General features: G+C 41.3%; 1 protein-coding gene across 1 annotated transcript in view; it reads left to right on the forward strand.

The window, feature by feature from the left end:
- Positions 1-11,093: 11,093 nt before the first annotated feature.
- LOC124776367 (probable cytochrome P450 6a13) overlaps positions 11,094-21,541 on the forward strand; it is a 75,615-nt gene continuing 65,167 nt past the window's right edge. The window contains exon 1 of the mRNA XM_047251320.1: positions 11,094-11,537. Coding sequence (XP_047107276.1) covers positions 11,227-11,537 — 311 coding nt within the window. The 5' untranslated portion in view covers positions 11,094-11,226. The remainder of the gene's footprint in view (positions 11,538-21,541) is intronic.

Here is a 21,541-nt window from a genome sequence, read left to right on the forward strand (position 1 = left end):
ATACTATCAAGTACCCGCGGAGTGGTTACACGACAATAATATCCTTGTAATGGACTGACTGCACAGAATCCCGACCTGAATCCTATAGAACACCTTTGGGATGTTTTGGAACGCCGACTTCGTGCTAGGCCTCCCCGACCGACATCGATTCCTTTCCTTAGCATTCCGTGAAGAATGGGCTGCAATTCCCCAAGAAACGTTTCAGCACCTGATTGAACGTGTGTCTGCGAGAGTGGAAGCTGTCATCAAGGCTAAAGGATAGGCCAACACCATATTGAATACCAAAATTACCGATGAAGGACGCCATCAACTTATAAGTCATTTTCATCTAGGTGTCCGGATACTTTTGAAACATAGTGTATTTATCCTTGCAAAAATAACATAAATTTGCATTAAGAACTTGATATATGCTGCTTATAAAACCTATTAAACAACGAGCTTGCATGATATTTCAACTACTATTTTAGTGCTGGAATTACGTTGGACATTTATCTTGATGTTTAATATACGTTCGTCATATCTTATGGAATAAACGTTAACGCTCTGCATTAAGTGTGTGTGTGTGTGTGTGTGTGTGTACTAGAACAAGATAGAGACTGATGAGTAGAAGTATCATTGCAAAAAGATGTTTGTGTGTGTGTGTGTGTGTGTGTGTGTGTGTGTGTGTGTGAGAGAGAGAGAGAGAGAGAGAGAGAGAGAGAGAGAGATAGAGACAGAGATGAAAGATTCTTTGAAATTTTGAAAAAAATGGGTTGTTTGCTGATACCCTTCATTCAGTTTAAATGGTGTGGGGCGATTTAATGCTATGAGTTGGAACCTGTAATTGTTCCAGAGGATACCTCTTTATTCCTTTGTCGATACTGTGTACGATACGTAGGTTTTTTTTATGTCGATGTAAATGAACGAGTGTTTGCGCTAGCTGGGCTGCAAAAACGAGTTTATTCAAACGTTTGAAACGGAGTGCGTCTTTGTGCTGTGTTACGAACGCGGTGACGGCTCGGCAGTATCAGGCCGGCCGCTAGTGGTTGAACCGTTGTACGTGCGAGCACATGCGCGGGGCGTCCTGCAACGTATCACGTGACTGAGTGGACGCTGTCAGTTAGTCTAACAACAGGCGCAGAGTGAACGTGGTTTGCGGTTTATGTTTCAAGTTTCGATGTCAGCAATTTTCATCACTGCTCTAAAAGAACGTAGTGTTTTGTGGGATAGGAGAAATAAAATTATAACAATCATTTAATATCGTACTGTAAATGGGACGAAGCTGCCAAAATAACTGGTACTACAAGTAAGTACGTATGACACATTTATTAAATAGTGTACTTTGTATTCCTTGTGTAGAATTTTGGGGAAAACCTAATTTATAATTTACCCTCCCTTTTACTGTTTGTCAAGATGAAGCATTACACACTGTCTGACAAGAAAAGTAAAGAACATAGAAGAGTTGGTGGGATTTCAGTGAAATAAACCTGTGTTTAGAACCACAACTTTTGTCCTAATCACGATCCGATTCAGGATCCCCTCCTAAGTGTTCAGAAACCAGAGTACCCTATTTCTAACAAACTAGTAATTTATTTCTGTGTATTAAATGTGCAAAAATTCAGTGCCAGTCTGTGTAAATATTACTGTCTAAAATATCTGCTTCACAGGTGATGAAAAAGGCACACAAACTGAACTTGTTTGAAACATAATTTAGCCTTGATTGCTATCACGAACGATTTTTTAAGTTAATCGAGCTAAGTGTTGAATAATATGTTTTGGAGGATGAAAACATAAACTATTCCAAGTGAGGCTAAGAATTAAATTTAGCTGAACTGAATCTTACTACTGAAATAATGATAGAGTTTGACTAGTGATATAATATTAGTTTATGGGTCCCCTCCATATTCTTCTCATATTAGAAAGATAATTGGAATATTATCATTAGTAAAGGAATCTGATACATTGCTATAAATGGGAGTATAAACAGTGTAATTGTAGTATTCTTTAATTTTATTTGAGATATTTATTTGTCAGTTAAGTCAGAAGCCCATCCATGCCCAATTTTAGTTCGGTGCTTCCCGCAGTAGCATCTCAATAATGAGTCAAGTAATGATCGTGATTGTGACTGTCATTATTATGAGTTGGGTATAACTTTTCTTTCTATGACTGCTGGTTTGTGCATTAATGGTAACTACTGCTACCCATAACTTAGATCACCCTGTATTCGTGTCTATCTAGTGTGCTATTCAAAGGGAGTCTTAATGAAAGTCACTACAACAACTAATCTTCAATTGTCTTGATCACAGTATTTCTAATTAATGTGCCTAATTGGGCTGGAGACCGTTTACTGTTTCCTTCGTATGAACTTTTTTACTTTCATGGAGCCACAAAGTTAAAGCCTGTTTGGTTTTTGTGTTAATTACAATATATATTCAAAATTACTGTCCGATACCTTCATCCATTAGACACACGCATGGTCAAAATTAAACATCCTCCCAGAGGGGAACATTGGTTTATGTTACAGCAAACGAGTGTTATATGTCAAGGTGCCGGCCGACCAAGTCTGACCACTACAAGGTAGACTCTTAGTACTGTGCATCGAGCACATTGTAATCCTTTCACTTCCATGCCAGTCATCCGACATCAAGTAAAGGATTCATTGTATTATTCAGTCTCTTTACAGCAATATTTGAAGCACAGCAGCGGGACAATGGAATTACGGTAGGCTGCCATTAACACCACAACAGAAACGGCTGTTTTTCGACTAGTAAGCTTGGGATGCTAGTGAATGGCATAGGATTCTGTTCACCGATGAATCACGCTTCTGCGCTATCCAGAATAACCATGTTCGGAGCGTGTGACGGAGACACGGAAGATGTCCATTCTTCCAAAGTTTGGAGGAGCGCTTTAGTGTCAGTGCTGACGTCAAGGTGTGAGAATGGGTATGACTCCTGGTCATTGTGTTTGAGGGTGGCACAACGGTGGGTCACTGACATCCTGCTTTCTTACGTGTTACTTGTCATGAGACAGTATCGTGGAGCCATTTCTCAATAGGACAATGCTCGTCCACATAGCGCAAGATTACTTGTGAACAGTGTGCATGACTCTGACATACTTCCAAGGGCAGCACGATCCCCAGATCTGTCCCCAATGCAGTATCTGTCCCCAGCTCAAACATCAACCCTCGATACTGTACATTGTATCGTTTTGTAAACTCTACTGCAAACTTCATATTCCACAGCAACGAAGTTCTCATTGAATATTATGACCCATTTAAAACTTGGTCTGGAGATGCATTTTCTTATGCCACAGCGCCCATCGTATTCGGTTCTAATGAAAATTTCACCGTTTTCCCTTAAATACTCCACCGTTTTGCCGAAAATTGATTTGTTCGTTAATTTGAAGAAATCTTTCTCAAAGTTAAACGTCTCGGAAGCCCTCAGAACCATATTCAAATAAACATACTCCTTCAACCAGGGGCATTGCATGAAGGAGGTAGCTCCGGTGGTTCTAAACAGCCTCATCCCCACTCTGAGACATTTCACGAGTTTATGAAAGTGCATAATGTATCTCCACTTATATCCCAGTGTTGTCATCAGTTTTGGGTGGAATCTCTCTGTGGAACTAATTGCTCCAGATACTGTAGCAAATCGGCCCGCGTGTCATGCAGACTAGAAGGGGAGGGGGAGTTCTGCCTAAAGCACATCGGAATCAGTCGCCACAAGCTCGATTTTTCCAGCTAATCCCTTTCATTCTTCTTTGGGCAGCCGCGAGAACTGGCCAATCGGCAGTGATTGTTGCATGATGTGGCTGTATAGGTTATTAACATCCACGTACGTGATGTAACTCGAATCAAGGGCCGTATTGAACCACCAAACATCCGAAAGTTATTTGTGTTGGCGTGCCTGTGGACACATTGGCAAAGACCCCACAGAGCCCTCACTCAAGGAAAAGAAGCGAGTTAGCATCGGTCAGTACCTTTATGGTGCGCTTTGTTTTCTTGTGCATTGCATCCCAAGACAACCCAGGTGCTGTGTAGTAAAATGTGGGATCTGGAAAATATGTGGCCATGCATAGACTCCAGAATATCTCGAAAACATCCACGAACAGGTCTACGTAAGTGTTTATGTAAAGGTGTGCACTCTCTCCTAAAGTGGAGATGTTGATATTCTGCCAGACATTCACAGCAAGCTCATACTCTGCATCGATTATGCATCACCTGTAAGGTTGCTGGAGAATGCTATTTTAGCTAGCTTGATTTCGTTGAGTTTTGTCACACTATCTAGGTCTCGCCTGGAAAAGCGACCATCCTAGTACAAGCTGAAATTTTTCCTGCTCGGGGAATGCAGCTCAGGTGATGACTATATCCTTCTGAAGCGCAGCAAAGCGTTCGGACGCACCGCGAGCGACCCGTCTACTGATATAACAACCAATATATCAAGTATGAAAAGAGTTATCATTCCGGGTTCAACTTTAAATAAAAGTTAGATGTATTGGTTATATTTCCTACGCAGTAATGTATGGCTTTAATGTAACTACACTCCTGGAAATGGAAAAAAGAACACATTGACACCGGTGTGTCAGACCCACCATACTTGCTCCGGACACTGCGAGAGGACTGTACAAGCAAAGATCACACGCACGGCACAGCGGACACACCAGGAACCGCGGTGTTGGCCGTCGAATGGCGCTAGCTGCGCAGCATTTGTGCACCGCCGCCGTCAGTGTCAGCCAGTTTGCCGTGGCATACGGAGCTCCATCGCAGTCTTTAACACTGGTAGCATGCCGCGACAGCGTGGACGTGAACCGTATGTGCAGTTGACGGACTTTGAGCGAGGGCGTATAGTGGGCATGCGGGAGGCGGGTGGACGTACCACCGAATTGCTCAATACGTGGGGCGTGAGGTCTCCACAGTACATCGATGTTGTCGCCAGCGGTCGGCGGAAGGTGCACGTGCCCGTCGACCTGGGACCGGACCGCAGCGACGCACGGATGCACGCCAAGACCGTAGGATCCTACGCAGTGCCGTAGGGGACCGTACCGCCATTTCCCAGCAAATTAGGGACACTGTTGCTCCTGGGGTATCGGCGAGGACCATTCGCAACCGTCTCCATGAAGCTGGGCTACGGTCCCGCACACCGTTAGGCCGTCTTCCGCTCATGCCCCAACATCGTGCAGCCCGCCTCCAGTGGTGTCGCGACAGGCGTGAATGGAGGGACGAATGGAGACGTGTCGTCTTCAGCGATGAGAGTCGCTTCTGCCTTGGTGCCAATGATGGTCGTATGCGTGTTTGGCGCCGTGCAGGTGAGCGCCACAATCAGGACTGCATACGACCGAGGCAAAGAGGGGCAACACCCGGCATCATGGTGTGGGGAGCGATCTCCTACACTGGCCGTACACCACTGGTGATCGTCGAGGGGACACTGAATAGTGCACGGTACATCCAAACCGTCATCGAACCCATCGTTCTACCATTCCTAGACCGGCAAGGGAACTTGCTGTTCCAACAGGACAATGCACGTCCGCATGTATCCCGTGCCACCCAACGTGCTCTAGAAGGTGTAAGTCAACTACCCTGGCCAGCAAGATCTCCGGATCTGTCCCCCATTGAGCATGTTTGGGACTGGATGAAGCGTCGTCTCACGCGGTCTGCACGTCCAGTACGAACGCTGGTCCAACTGAGGCGCCAGGTGGAAATGGCATGGCAAGCCGTTCCACAGGACTACATCCAGCATCTCTACGATCGTCTCCATGGGAGAATAGCAGCCTGCATTGCTGCGAAAGGTGGATATACACTGTACTAGTGCCGACATTGTGCATGCTCTGTTGCCTGTGTCTATGTGCCTGTGGTTCTGTCAGTGTGATCATGTGATGTATCTGACCCCAGGAATGTGTCAATAAAGTTTCTCCTTCCTGGGACAATGAATTCACGGTGTTCTTATTTCAATTTCCAGGAGTGTATATTGAAATTCTACGCAATGTGATTTTACCTCTGCAAATTCTTAAAAATTTCGTGCACTCATGTACTCAGTTACGTACAGCATAATAACTATGATGAGTAACGAAATAAATGGCTGAAATGGCGCTGAGCACTATGGGACTTAACTGCTCAGGTCTTCAGTCCCCTAGAACTTAGAACTAGTTAAACCTAACTAACCTAAGGACATCACACACTTCCATGTCCGAGGCAGGATTCGAACCTGCAACCATAGCGGTCTCGCGGTTCCAGACTGTAGCGCCTAGAACCGCACGGCCACTCCGGCCGGCAACGAAATCAAATTTTTTCACCGAACAGTTTTCTTAAAATCTGATGATAAGTATTCCATAGCAGCCGTCGCATCCGCTCCACTGCCTTACTGAGAAGACACGTGGCTGTCGCTCTCGCTGTCGCGCGTGCTGCAGCAAGATCCCAACACGTTTGAATTCAAACGTCGCTAGTTGTAGCCATAGACTTACTAAATAAAAAGTAGACCACGCATTGGCGCTAGTGTCGCGTCCCTACTTGATACAAGCCGCCATTTGCAGGGAAACAGTGCGTAAACATGGTTCGTTCGTGTGCTGCTTTTAATTGTAACAGTAAGAATGGAAGCAAGACGAAGACGGAAACAATGTTAAACTTCACAGGACAGTCAATTCTGGTTTTTAGTTACTTTCTATTACTTGTATATAGCATTTTCATGGAGAAATAAAACATGATGAGCGTTTGTTTTTGTTTACGTTTCCCCCTTACAAATGATTTTCTAAAACGGAAATGGATAGTTGCTTCTCGGAGAGAGAACTTCCAACCGACAGCAAATCATTTGCTGTGCTCGCTTCAATTTGAAGAGAATTGTTACATGGAAAATTATGTAAATAGACCTCAACTGAAGGACGATGCTCTACCGACAGTATTAGGATTTCCAACTCATTCCAAAAAGGTATAGTGTCCTGGAAATCGTGCTATATAGGCCTAAGTTAAATAGTGTGGAAATACTGTCAGTGTGCATAATTTTGAACGTTCCTTTTCCATGTTACCAAGGCAAGGAAACCGCCAAAGCCAAGAAATGTTGAGATAGTAGAAAACGTGTGTGAGGATGTGCACATTTCTGGTTACAATGGAGACCACAATTACTCACTTCCATCAAGTCCAAGTAAGCTGAAGGAAAAGTTCGAAAAAATTGAAGAAAGGAAGGAAGAGAAAATTGTGCAATATAAGACTAAGCTAAATACTGTTTAAAATTGAAAATAGCGTTGTTGTATCATTTCAACTCTTGCATTTTACCACCAGTGTATGAATTAGCAAGACAGCAGTAAATGTCTTTCTTATGTATGTGTACAAGATTAAATCCTGTGAACTTAATTATACCACCTCTTACCTCCTTCTACTGAACATTACATGAGCATTATACCATGGGGTGTGGAATGAAGTTAGAGATGTAGATGTCAGTGTAAGACAGTGAAAGACAGTGAAAAGTCATTACATCATTGTACTCAAGTGCTAATTCTATAACCGAAATAGTAAATTTAAGATTTACTGAATATATTTCAAGGAGTTGCCACATAGAAAGTTCTTTGAGTGTTTTGACCTCCACTACATGACATTCATTGTATTATTCAGTCTCTTTACAGCAATATTTGAAGCACAGCAGCGGGACAATGGAATTACGGTAGGCTGCCATTAACACCACAACAGAAACGGCTGTGTTTCGACTAGTAAGCTTGGGATGCTGGTGAATAGCATAGCATTCTGTTCACCTGTGCTCTAGTAAGTTACTGAAAACATGGATAGCTGACTCTTCTTAGTACCTTTAGGTCTTTGCAGAGGTTATTTTGGTCCTAGTATTTTATTTCCATGCTTTCACCATTTATTTAAAGTGAGAAATGTTGATAATGATAAAGGGTATTAATGGAAAGTTGTCAAAATACGAATAATAGGTTGTTACAGAATATTCTTGAAGTGACACTACATCTTGGTTGTGATAAACCAATATGTGATGCCTCTGAGTTGTAGGTTAAATTGGAAAGTAACAATTTGTTTGCAAAGCCAATTAATGCAAATGTTAAATGTATGTGACAGCAGATTGTTCTATAGCCTAACCTGATGTCTATATTTACACCTTACACTGTATCTAATAAACTTTCTGCTACAAAAATAGCAAGCTACATAGGGAAAAAGTTGCAGAGTTAGATTACAGACAAAGGTACTTTGTTGTATGTCAAGTACTTACATCGTATTTGCATATAAATTACTAAAAATACTAACAGGGTTAATGTACTAAGTTGAACTGAATGAAGAACTAGGCACATGATAGGTATTTACGTTTTTGATCATGAAGAGGTAGGTCGAAAAACTGCGTTTAGATACTTAACATGTGTTGTCAGGTGGTGATTATACTTCGTAAATGGTCAAATATTTGATCAAATGCGCTTTCAGAGGTGCTATCAGTGTTAAAAACCAATGTGCGAATGAAATTTCTTCGGTATTTAAAGTGATATGGGTTATTACAATTAATCATACCAAAATTCGAGTGTAGACAATACTGTGCTAAACGAAAGTAAGCGTGCAAAATGTACACAGTAGTCGGCAAAAAGCAAACAGGACCTGACAGGAAAATTACGTGAATTAAATAATAATCGCACTGTCTGCTACTTTAAAAGTTTCATGTAATTATCTAATGCAAATAACTCGATGTAAACTTGCTCGACCTTGTCAGGAAAGAGCCTTACATTCTTAAATTTCGCGTCTCTATGCAGACGTATTTCGGATTTTAGGAAACTTCATTCATTTAAGTATACTTTTAAAATTGACTCAAATACTGAGTATTTTTTAAACAAACGTGTTTAATTTGTGCTTCAATTTGTTCTTGTTGCGTCTCATAAACTTCAGATCACATCCCCAGTACTAGGATTCATCCCTGCAAATGGCGGCGATCAGCTGCTTCAATTGGGGGACAGTTGCCTCGCTTCTGCGTTACGGCGTGGCAGGGGCTTTGTTGTAGCAGAGAACAGGCAACGCCACGTAGGACACTTCCGTAACTATACCGAGCGATTGTGTTTTGTCGCCTGAAGCTGTCGCGCGGTGTCAGTCGCTTCTGTCGCTCACGTAGGACACGACCTGCCAGTTGTCAGGTCTCAGTTGATGCGACAGCCTAGCATAGTACGCTCTTCGGTAAACAGATGGCACCACACATTATTGGCAGTTATTTGAATAACCGTTAGTATTAGATGTGCGGTTATTACGGTAAATGCGACTTCTCAGTAAAAGTTGATTTCTATCAATTAAGTTATTTTTACCATCTTTAATACATACTTTTCTCTTAGAGCCTGACTACCGAAGTTTGTAGAATGTAATGCCTTAGACTGATCGTTAAGAGTGAAAAATATTCTGAAATTAGATTCTGGGTATAAGTAAAGGCGAGAATTGTTAGAAGAAAAATATCTGACTTCTAATTAGACACCCATCTATGTCCTAAGTGTTTTAACCATATTAAGTGATTGAATTAAAACAGACATTAATAACAAAAAATGCATGACACTGGTGTAATATTCTACAATAGTTCTTATTTTAAAAACACATTCTGGGCTGTTACGTCACTGTCAAAAAGAGCGTAACAGCCGAACAGCGGTTTGTAAAATAATAACTATTGTTGAGTATTACACCGGCGTCGTGAGCTTTTTCATTCATAATGTATAAAATATTCTAGAAAGATTCGACAGAGCAGTCAGTTAACGCAATAAGTACATATGTAACGGCTATGGTTTAGCGCGTTGTCTGTTACGCGCATTAGAACCAACGTCTTCGGTAAAAATTTTAATTATAACGTATCAAACAAAAAAATAATGGCGATATCTGTCAGATCGGAAAACTGGCATGAGGTATTACATTCGCTTGAATACTTCAACATCCATCCAGAGAACGACGAATAATATGTATAAAAGGCAGAAAGAAAAAAAAATCAAAATATTTCATAATTAAATGACAAAATAATATATCAGCTGCTACAACGGTGAAGAAACATCATTTATAGCTGCTCTTTGAACAGGACGTTTATAAGTACAAGCGCTTTATGACATACATCCCAACCGGTTTAATGTATCCATCGAGGCTAGAGGTTGTGCTGCGCCATACAAAGGGAGCTCAAACCGCGATATTATTCATAAGTTTGACTCGGCATTATCATCACCGAAACAAGATGACATACCCCCTCAACGCAGTAAGTTTCATTTAGTTTCCTCCTCCACTTCTGGGTTTTTCATTTTTCTTGTCCGGTAGTGTATCTCTGTCCTAAACAGTCTTTGGTTTTGGTAGTATTTAGGTATACATTCTGGAAAAATGTAATCTAAACGTCATTTGTCGACTGCTTCTCACGTATAACGTTGTAAAATAACGTTCTAACTTCCACGATATGTACTCCAGGTTGGATGTAAGATTCTAGATTTAAATGTTACAGAAGTAAAAGAACAATCTTCCAATACTCTTGACGGAGATAATCGATATATTTAGTGTCATCTACATCTGTTGTTCCTTCTGAAATGGCCTCATTAAATTTTGGACATACAAAGCTATAAAACGTATAGGCACTGGACACTGGAGCCTGGCAAACACTCGTTTCTAGGTGTCCTTGATCTTCCCTTTTCTATTGCGTGTCGGCAGCATAATTCGTGAAATACACCTGCGTTGTCTTCCGTGGCGTAGTAGCCGATGTTGCTTCAGTGTTTGACACTTTACGTAGGAGTTTTCCGTTAGAAATGTCTTTCGTTCGTCCTCGATGAATTTGCTGTGCTGTCTGGTCGGGTGTGAGAACGGAGCGTTTACGCGGCTGCGCTGCTCACGTAAGATGTATTAACAGCTTCGCTCTGCTTCACCTTGGACCGCTCGCATGTTTCCGCGGTCACGCGACGAGGCTTTTTTAAAAGTCCCATTCGCCAAATGATCCACTTACGTACATGCGGGACTTGCAAAGTAGTAAAACACACAGCAGCGTCAAAACCGGGTGGCGTCTGGCACGTGACAGTCGCCTGGGGCAACGGTGTTTGATGAACAGCTCGACTCGCGATTACGCTACGTCACCGCCCCGCTGAAGGTCGAACCACTCGGCGCGACTTCCTTATCTGCTGTGTCTGTGCTGGTCGCACATCAGACGCAGTAAGCAGTAACGGCTGCGGCTGCCATGAGGTCAGTTCACGGCTGCGGCAGCCGAGTAGCTTGCGTCGCTGGGACGGCGCGGCGGCGAGTTGGTGACTGAGAGACGCAGACGTTGCCCCGCCATGTGGCTGTGGTACAGTCTGGTGCTGCTCGCAGTGGCTGCCGCGTTGTTGCTCCTCTACCTGTACTCCGTCAACCAGCACTGGAGGAAACTGGGGATCGCGCACCCCAGGCCGCAGCTCTTCTTTGGAAACACCCGCCGCCTGTTCCTCCTCAAGGAATGCCTCCCAGAGGCGCTGGACCGTGTCTACCACCAGCTGGAGGGACTGCCGTTCGGAGGCTTCTACCTCATGACGAGGCCGTGTCTTCTTCTGAGGGACGTCAACCTCATCAACAGAATCTTTGTCGGAGACTTTGGACATTTTCACGACAGGTAAAGTCTCGACCAACAAATGAGCGACTGTAAATTAATAGCTTTTTTTTATTTAACGAGTTTCCTGAACAGTATAATTCAACAACCTCTTACGATTTCCTTCCTTGCGTCAACCTCTTCATCTCAGAGTAACATGTCTACATCTACATACATACTCCGCAATCCACCATACGGTTCGTGGCGGAGGGTACCTCGTACCACAACTAGCATCTTCTCTCCCTGTTCCAGTCCCAAACAGAACGAGGGAAAAATTGACTGCCTATATGCCTCTGTACGAGCCCTAATCTCTCTTATCTTATCTTTGTGATCTTTCCACGAAGTAAGTTGGCGACAGTAAAATTGTGCTGCAGTCAGCCTCAAATGCTGGTTCTCTAAATTTCCTTAGTAGCGATTCACGAAAAGAGCGCCTCCTTTCCTCCAGAGACTCCCACCCGAGTTCCTGAAGCATTTCCGTAACACTCGCGTGATGATCAAACCTACCAGTAACAAATCTAGCAGCCCGCCTCTGAATTGCTTCTATATCCCCTCTCAATCCGATCTGATAGGGATCCCAAACGCTCGAGCAGTACTCAAGAATGGGTGGTATTAGTGTTTTATAAGCTGTCTCCTTTACAGATGAACCACATCTTCCCAAAATTCTACCAATGAACCGAAGACGACTATCCCCCTTCCCCACAACAACCCTTACATGCTTGTCCCACTTCATATCGCTCTGCAATGTTACGCCCAAATATTTAATCGACGTGACTGTGTCAAGCGCTACACTACTAAAGAAGTATTCAAACATTACAGGATTCTTTTTCCTATTCATCTCCATTAATTTACATTTATTTATATTTAGAGTTAACAGCCATTCTTTACACCAATCACAAATCCTGTCCAAGTCATCTTGTATCATCCTACAGTCACTCAACGACGACACCTTCCCGTACACCACAGCATCATCAGCAAACAGCCGCACATGGCTATCCACCCTATCCAAAAGATCATTTATGTAGATAGAAAACAACGGCGGACCTACCACACTTCCCTGGGGCATTCCAGATGATACCCTCACCTCCGATGAACACTCACCATCACTCTGGGTTCTATTACTTAAGAAGTCTTCGAGCCACTCACATATTTGGGAACCAATCCCATATGCTCGTACCTTAGTTAGGAATCTGCAGTGGGGCACCGAGTCAAACGCTTTCCGGAAGTCAAGGAATATGACATCCGTCTGATACCCTTCATCCATGGTTCGCAAGATATCATGAGAAGAAAGAGCGAGTTGCGTTTCGCAGGAGCGATGGTTGCTAAAGCCGTGCTGATGCATGGACAGCAACTTATCTGTCTCAAGGAAATTTATTATATTCGAACTGAGAATATGTTCGAGAATCCTGCAACAAACCGATGTTAAGGATATTGGTCTGTAATTTTGAGGATCCGTCCATCTACCCTTCTTATATACAGGCGTCACCTGCGCTTTTTTCCAGTCGCTCGGGACTTTACGTTGGGCAAGAGATTCGCCATAAATGCAAGCTAAGTAAGGAGCCAGTGCAGTAGAGTACTCTCTGTAAAACCCAATTGGAATCCCATCAGGATCTGGCGATTTATTTATTTTCAACCCATTCAGCTGCTTCACAACCCCAGGGATGTCTATTACTATGTCCTCCATATGGGAATCTGTACGAGACTCAAACGGCGTAATGTTAGTAAGATCCTCCTGCGTGAGGATGTCTTCAATTATTTGTTGAAAATATTCCAATCTCCGTCTTTCTGTCCATTGTTTGCCCTCTACGCACTTCTTAGTAACTGCGACGTTATCGTCTCACACATTAACTAATGTCTTTTCATTCTGTCACGTGTTCTGCAGTTGTATTTAAAGTAGCTGCGATTCGAGGCCGAGCATGCTGGATTACTCCCGCCAGCGATGCACTAGCAGCTTTGCTACCATTGTCGATTCCCACTTTGTTGCCACTTCGCTGCGCAGAGCATCATGCTTGCTAACTCTCTAGTAGAAAACTTTCCCGGATGCGAAAATTTCTCCTGTTCCGGCAAGAAACGGAAATAGAATCCTAATTAACATTAAGAACAGATCTTTGATCCTCTTACACACATTAAGATACGTTAGTCGTGCATTATTTCCACAACGCTTTTCACAGGTTCAAACCTCCATCATCAGGATTATTTATTTATATTAATATGACCTACGTGTGTAGTCTTAACGATTTTGGAGAAACCTGTGGCACTGTGCAGCACAGAACCAAAACATTGCTCCAGAACATGGTTCTATTGATATATTTCACCAAAAACTGAACATTAATGTAAAATTGCAATTAAAAGGAGTAAAATAGAATACCTCCAGTGATCACAGGATCCTTACACAGTCTTAATATATCACTTATAAACTGCCACTCAATGTCGACAAAGATGGTGTCGAAAGAATGACTTGCGCAAGGAAACAGCATAAACAGAAATATAATTTCAAACTAGGAATAAAATAAAGCAAAAAGAAAACCATTATTTCGGAAGCTATTGGGAGATAATGGAGTCTCAAAGCATTGAAACGTGTTGAGGAAATAAATTAAACAGTAATCTGTTACAAAAACGTTTTGTTTCATTCGATATCAATAACAGTCCTGCCAAAGCCTTAAAAATGTTGATTTAAAAAATAAAATAAAATAAAAAAGTCCATTTTCCGCAGCTGGTACGTAGTAAACGCAATGCGATAGGAAATTTTGGAAAGATACTTTGTCTATCTATGTAACTGGAAATTAATGAAACGAAAATTATTTCAGTGGGTTCAACAGTTTGTGATATATATAGTGATGAGCTTTAAGTTATTTACCAGACAGAAAAATTTTCTACGTTAGAAAAAGCAAAACTTCTGTATCTTCCTCTAATTAAAGTGAAGGACATATATTTTATATGCTAGGAAACACAGTAGAAATCTGTAACATGAACACGTCTTGTTATCTTTGCTTTGTTTTTGTGGCACATAGAGACTTTAAAGCGATTTTTATCCCCGCAGGGAGCGAAGTGCTGTGCCGACAGGACGGTGCTCGCAGATACAACGTCACAACTTTGTTCCTTAAACGTCAGATGCAAACTAATTTAAATTACAGTGTTCTCCACGTAAGAGTTTCCTCGACGATGCTACATAGCACCATGCCATTTGTTATCTTATCAGTCTACTTAACTGTCACAATAACTCGCTAACACCACATTTCAATCACTTAAATATCTCGATTCACTCCTTCAAGTTTTTTTCCATACTCTGTCATGGACTTTCACATAATGTTGTGGACCAGAGGTTCATTCTCAGAGAGTTCTTTCTCAAATCAAGGCTCATGCATTATACCAGCAGACTTCTGCTGGTGACGTATGTTCTCTTCTAGTGTGCGTCTTACGTCCCCCACGGCTTCTAGTGCCTTTTTCTGTTTATCACTTTACTTGATCGTCAGCTTAAAATGTTCGCTTACTGCTATATTCAAAATCTTATTACCAAACGAAAATCGTCGCCTTCATTATTCTTATCAATTGCGAAACAGTGATGGAGATATACTGCATCCTTGCCTATCTCCTTGACTCCCTTGTTTATGTCATCTCTGACGGTGACTGCTTCAACTATTTTCTCCTTTGATATAAATTATGGTATATTCGTCTTTAAATAACGTATCACTGTATCAGGAAAGATTTGTTTCACGCTAATCGTAATTCTCTCTTTTGTATAACTAAACGTTGTCCTTCATCTGCCGCTTCCCTACGGTCTGTTCCTGTCTTACCATCTCTTCCTCAGTCTTCCCATACTTCTCTTTCCTCACTGCTTATATGCCAACCCTAGTTTAGGAATTCTTTGTGACGGCCAAAGAAGTGCTTGTTCTCTCTGTTTTTCTTTTTTTCATTGCATTTCCTTTGGGTTAAGGGTTCCATCCCTAATTCTTTCCTTATTGTTTCGTTTTTAATTTTGTCTTATTTAGTGCAGCCTTTCACAGATATTAGAAATTGTATATGTTTCTCAGCTTCTCAATTTCCACATCTTGTAGTAAAGTGTATACTGTCATGACTTTCAAAAATTTCAATTGTTTTCCTTTCTTGTTTTATCCTTAAGTGTTCATCTTGTTGCGCCACATATACGACGGTGAATGTTAATTTCTTTCTGTACATCGATATTTTGCTCATCTGGTAAGTCACATCCTAAATAATGGGAACGGGCTACACATTCTACCGCTTCATTATTGAATACTATTTTTGTTTGTATTGAATGAAGATTGTAGCTTGCGCTTATTTAGTTTAGTTTATGCAAGCCATTGGTAATTTATCTTCGCTGTCTTGTATAATAACTTGATTATCTGCAAATAACATCGCACTGATATGTTTACTCCTCGTTATAGTTATGCCTTATGATATTCTGTCTGTTTTTTGTTCTCTGATCATGTCATTTTCAAAGATATTGAATAATGTTGGTGAGAAGCTACGAGTGTGTTTAACTGCTTGATTTCCATGTATTTCATGTGCTATCTCTCTATCTGTGACAGTTCTAATTCTTGTGCTCATATACAGCCATGTTTCGAAATGGGTCGGCTCTTCAGGCATTCCTCGTTTTTCCGTTATTGCCCATAGCGCTTCTCTGAGAATTCTGTGAAATGGTTTTTCTTGGTTCAGAAATGCTAGGTGAGTTTCTAGATGAGATTCCCGTCTTTTCTATATTATCTGTTACGTTGCGAAAACACCATCTTTGTGTGACCTTCTATTTAGGACACCTGCTTATTCCTTCACTGAAATTATATACAAGGAATTTCTGAGCCTTTCATTTATTACTTTACTGCAGATTTTGGAAGATTTTTCCAAAAAAACGTATACCGCTCTAGTTGGATGTATTACTTCTTCCGTTTTTCTTATGTGTGCTGAAGTGACCTTGGTTATTTTCCATTCCTGTGGTATCTCATATTTTACCCAGCGCTTGTTAAAGGTATGTAGCATTCTTAATTGTAGCCAAATTCCTCTGTGGTTGATTAATTCTGAATTTGGTCTTTGTTTTCAATTTTTTATAACTGTCTTCAATTCCATCAGGTATGTAAGTCTATTCCTTGGGACAGTTATTTTTTATCTTTTTCTTTGGCTTGTGGATTGTACCCTAGTCCTTCATAATATTTAATCCAGTCAGACTGTTGTATTCTTTGCTAGTCTACATGCTATTTCTCGTCTCCCATGGATATCCATAGATATTATGTTCATCTCTGCTTATAAATGTGTATACTGATTTTTGTATCGCTTCCTCTTCACTCTTTCCAGGTGTTATCGCGCTTTACCTTTCAATAATTTCTTTAAGGGCGGCATGTTAATCTCTTAGAAAAACCGAAGTTTTATGGAATTGATGGCTTTACACATCATACTTAACAAAGAGAGTGCAAAACGGTGTGCTCAATAATTCAGATTATGCTGAAAGGTAGAATATTCTAATGACTGGGAGAAGAAGTCCACAAAGGGGGTCCCACAGGGTTAAATTTTGGGTCGAAAACTATTGATTGCACAAAAGCGAGCAGTAGTATCTGGTGTTCACCCAAGTGTGTCATGTAGGCACCTTTTCAAGGAGCTAATCATTTTAGCTAGGCCGTCATAATAGATATAATCACTAATGAAATTGGTCAGAAATAATCCAGCACAATTTGAGATGATCAAAAAGTCCTTACCTACAACACTGCAGTGGAAAATAAACTTTGTAATCCATTGTTAAAGCTTCCTGTGGCTCAGAAAGAAGTTCAGTTTGCCATCACAAAAATATTTGATTATTTGCCCAACGACATAAAATGTCTAAAATGTTTGAGATGTAGCAAAGTAAGTTTAAAATATAATTTGAAATCATTTCTCCAGGACAACTCCTTCTATTCCATTGACAAGTTTCTTCTTAAAATCTGGTATCCACTACAAAAAAGGTAGTTACATGAGTAGACTGCAAATGATAATGTATTCATTAATGTTTAACATTAATCATGTATACACACCCTGTAAACTGACTCGTTCCACGCCACTTCGATAAAAGAATCGTTCAAACGGTCTATGATACATGTAATTAACAAAGTCCTCACACTTTCATTGTGAAAATTCGTATATCTGCTTTTTCCATAGATATGTAGAACTATTTATTTTACTCTGTATCAGGCGCGGCTCGTACTTAAAATCTCTGTGGTGGAGCTGCTCCAAAATATACGTTAAAATACTCAGCTTCGTATTACGAAGTTTGAATTATCAGAACGTATTTCGCATATTTTCCACACGGATTTTAATATCACCGGTCAACGTTTTTGAACCTTGGACATGTGATATAAAGCAATGGTTTTCAAAGAGGTAGTAGCTATGGTAAAGGTTGCTCCTTGAAGTGCCGCTTAGTTCTGTGTGGAAGAGGTTCGGCGCATGCTTCTTAAGAACACAGCTTTTGCGGGCTACCCGTAGGCTGTTATCTTTCAGCCTAAAGGTGTGCTACCAACCTCCACACAATTTTCACGTGCAACTGCTTGCATTGATAGAGAATGAACAGAATTGATAAAACTTTGCTAACTAACCCCTGTCTCTGCATATCTCTCTTAAGCTTTGATGAATAATTAATCGACGTTTAGTATTGTTGTTTTGATAGTGTTTCAGATGGTGTTTTTTGTTTCTGCTATTGCCTACTTAATCCCCTGTTAGAATAAGTTTGAAAATGTCTCGCTAGAGTTAGATGCGGTAACATAAGTTTCACCAACTAATGAGTGTTTACGAATGATTAAAGGAAAACGAGCGCGAAGTATGTACCGTTCATTTAGTTTCTACTATGTTGTGAATAACTGTAATATACTACGAGTCAGAAAACAGCACAATAACAGTTCATGGTGCAAATTATGAGAAAAATATTGAACATGAGCACTGGATGAAAGTGAAGGAAATTGGGGCACCACTACCCCATCTAAACTTGAGTCAAGTACTGGAACAAAATTCAGGCAAGGCTATACAGGCAATTTTAACACTGCAATGTACAATGCAGTTGAGCGATGCTTCGGATGTGAAGTGAAAAAAAGATTTTTCTGTTTCACTTGCCCAGTTACAAATAGTACTGATAGCACCTGGACTGAGAGAGGTATTAAAATCTTTAAAAAATTTCAAGCGAAGCTAAATAAACATAGTTTCAGTGAAAAACAGTTAAATGGTTTAAGTCTAATTCCAATGCTAGGGATAGTGGACATTAAGTACCAACTAGTAGCGCTTATCGCCTTAATATAAATATATATAATGAAAATGTGTAAACAATCCGTATTATATTGAGTAAACTGACAGACTGCATTAAATTTTGCAGCCAATTCCAGCTTGCCTTAAGGGCAATGACGAAACAGAAAATCCCGAGAACCCGGGAACCATCTGTATTGTAATTAATCTAACGTCAGAACAAGAGCGCATTTTCTAGCTGCACCCTGAAAAATCATAAAATAGAGTTATCTTAGGCCTGCCCAAAACAGTTCAACATGAATCCCCTCAATCAGTTTATGAGGTATGCCTCAATCTTATCTGAAGTGGTCGAAGACGAATTTCCTCGCTGTCGAAGTTGATGGAAAATTTTGCATATCTCATCCTAATAATTCGGTATGAGCTACAGACGAAAATAAACGAAAGATTTTATATCCATTGTACGACCAAAACGTTACAGTGCAGACGATGTACCGGCAGCTGTTCTCTGAGAGCTAGAGGTAATAAAGCCAATGAGACGCCTGAAAAACGATCTCAGTGTTACGATAGTGCTCCTGTTATGAGGGGCCACAAAAGTCGAGTTGAAATAAGAATTAAAGAGATGTACGTAAATGCTTCCTGGATTCACTAGTATGCACGTAAGTTAAATTTAATTGTTGAGTGTTGTGTGATGGGCAATGAGCAAGTGCGTATTTTCATCAGCAACTCGGAAGGAATTTCTTCCCTTTTTCCTCATCTCATAAACTCAAAGCCGTTCTTGGTTAGACAATGAAGAATCGTATTCCTACCTGCCCTCAGCACATCAGTTGGAATTTAAAAGCGACGAGCGTAATCACAGTATTTTTAATACCAAAAGAAAGTTGTTGAGTGCATGGAAAATATTATTGATGATAAGGCCAACGACTATAGCACTCCAAACAAGGCTATGGACCTGAAGAGTTTCCTACACGACGAAGATTTCCTTTTACTTACATTTTTAAAATAAAGTCATGGCTCATTGTGACATTCTGTTGAATCAACTACAGTAAGAGAATACTGATGCAGTGAACACAACTTAATATGTATCTCACTGTGCAATTTCCGTCCTGACTGTTAGGTTCTCACTTGACACTGACGATCACTGGGAACAGGAAGAACTAGCAATAACACGAGAACGTTTCACTGAATCAAGAACGATGTGTGCAAAAGGGGTATGCGACCACATCATGACAGATCAGTGGTCGATTCAGTTTGGTGTTCACTTGTCACTTGTAAAGCTGTTTGAACCAAGACTGAAAGAGGGTCGTTCCCCACCACTGATCTTACAGCATACGCTCCATTAGTAACTGACACACTTTGTGGGAAGTGAATACACTTAGTAGATTGAGCAGTGCCCAGAAGGAATGCGACGAAATTTGTGCTTAGAAAGGCCAGCCACAGAGTCCAACACCACTTCGCAACCCCTGATAGACTTCTTGAAAATCCGCTGCAGCGTGTCAGGCGTTACTTGTTCAGTTGCGAGTTGGATTCCGGCTCCCTGACCTCCTACAGAACAGTCTAAACCTGACATTTTCCTTCACGGTGTAATCACGACTAAGTCTGTAAGTCTTACGAATAAGATTGGACGAATTTTCGAGGTTGTAAAGTACTTTCTGATATGCCCTATAGTTTGGCTGAGCCATCCCATTTTCCTTTTTAGATTTTATAGCTTTATTATCGCGTCGAACTCCTGTCGTTCCAATCCAAAATCTTTTGTCAGCAGATGACCATTATAATCATTTCTTAATTATAGGTCTCCTGCCTTGTGAATACAGATTGTATGCAGCCGGCCGAAGTGGCCGTGCGGTTAAAGGCGCTGCAGTCTGGAACCGCAAGACCGCTACGGTCGCAGGTTCGAATCCTGCCTCGGGCATGGATGTTTGTGATGTCCTTAGGTTAGTTAGGTTTAACTAGTTCTAAGTTCTAGGGGACTAATGACCTCAGCAGTTGAGTCCCATAGTGCTCAGAGCCATTTAACCATTTTTAACAGATTGTATGCTTTTAATGTAGTGGTCTCCGTTGGTTTCTACGTCCTCGTGCCGCTGATCACTGCAGACTCTTCCATCAATTAGAGGCAATTTCCTGTCCCAGAGGGTAGAAGGTGCCCCGTACCTCTGTTCAACTGTGTGTGAAGTCTTATGGGACTTAACTGCTAAGGCCATCAGTCCCTAAGCTTACACACTACTTAACCGAAATTATCCTAAGGACAAACACACACCCTCATGCCCGAGGGAGGACTCGAACCTCCGCCGGGACCAGCCGCACAGTCCATAACTGAAGCGTCTTAGACCGCTCGGCTAATTCCTCGCGGCCCCGAACCTCTGTTCGCTCCTCTGCTCTCTTCGAGAACACCGGTGGCAAGAGTAGGGTACAATGGAAATCTTCGTTCACCAATGGTAATGATATTCATTTCAAATTTAAGCACTGTCTTGGCTCGAACTCGGAATTCAGGAGGTACTGATTACTGATCAGAGATGCTACCTCTAGACCACACGACCAATGTTGAAGAAATGACACTGTGAGATATGGCAAATCACCCTCTTGTCTGGGTTCTCAAATGCAGGCAATTTCTTAATCTTGTCCGCTGCTTCATGAAATACAATTCTGTTGTAGGAAATACGACCCTGCTGAAGATTGTAACGCATGCATTTATATGCACCAAATACTTCATAAGAGTATTTTTAGATCTGTGGAAGGCCTATGAACCTACTTACAGCAATAACATCCTCGGATATGTCCGTCAGTGGGTGTTCTGGGGATAGCTACTTACCATTCTACAGCCCTTC

The sequence above is a fragment of the Schistocerca piceifrons genome, chromosome 2 (assembly GCF_021461385.2).
Source record: "Schistocerca piceifrons isolate TAMUIC-IGC-003096 chromosome 2, iqSchPice1.1, whole genome shotgun sequence".
Lineage (NCBI taxonomy): Eukaryota > Metazoa > Arthropoda > Insecta > Orthoptera > Acrididae > Schistocerca > Schistocerca piceifrons.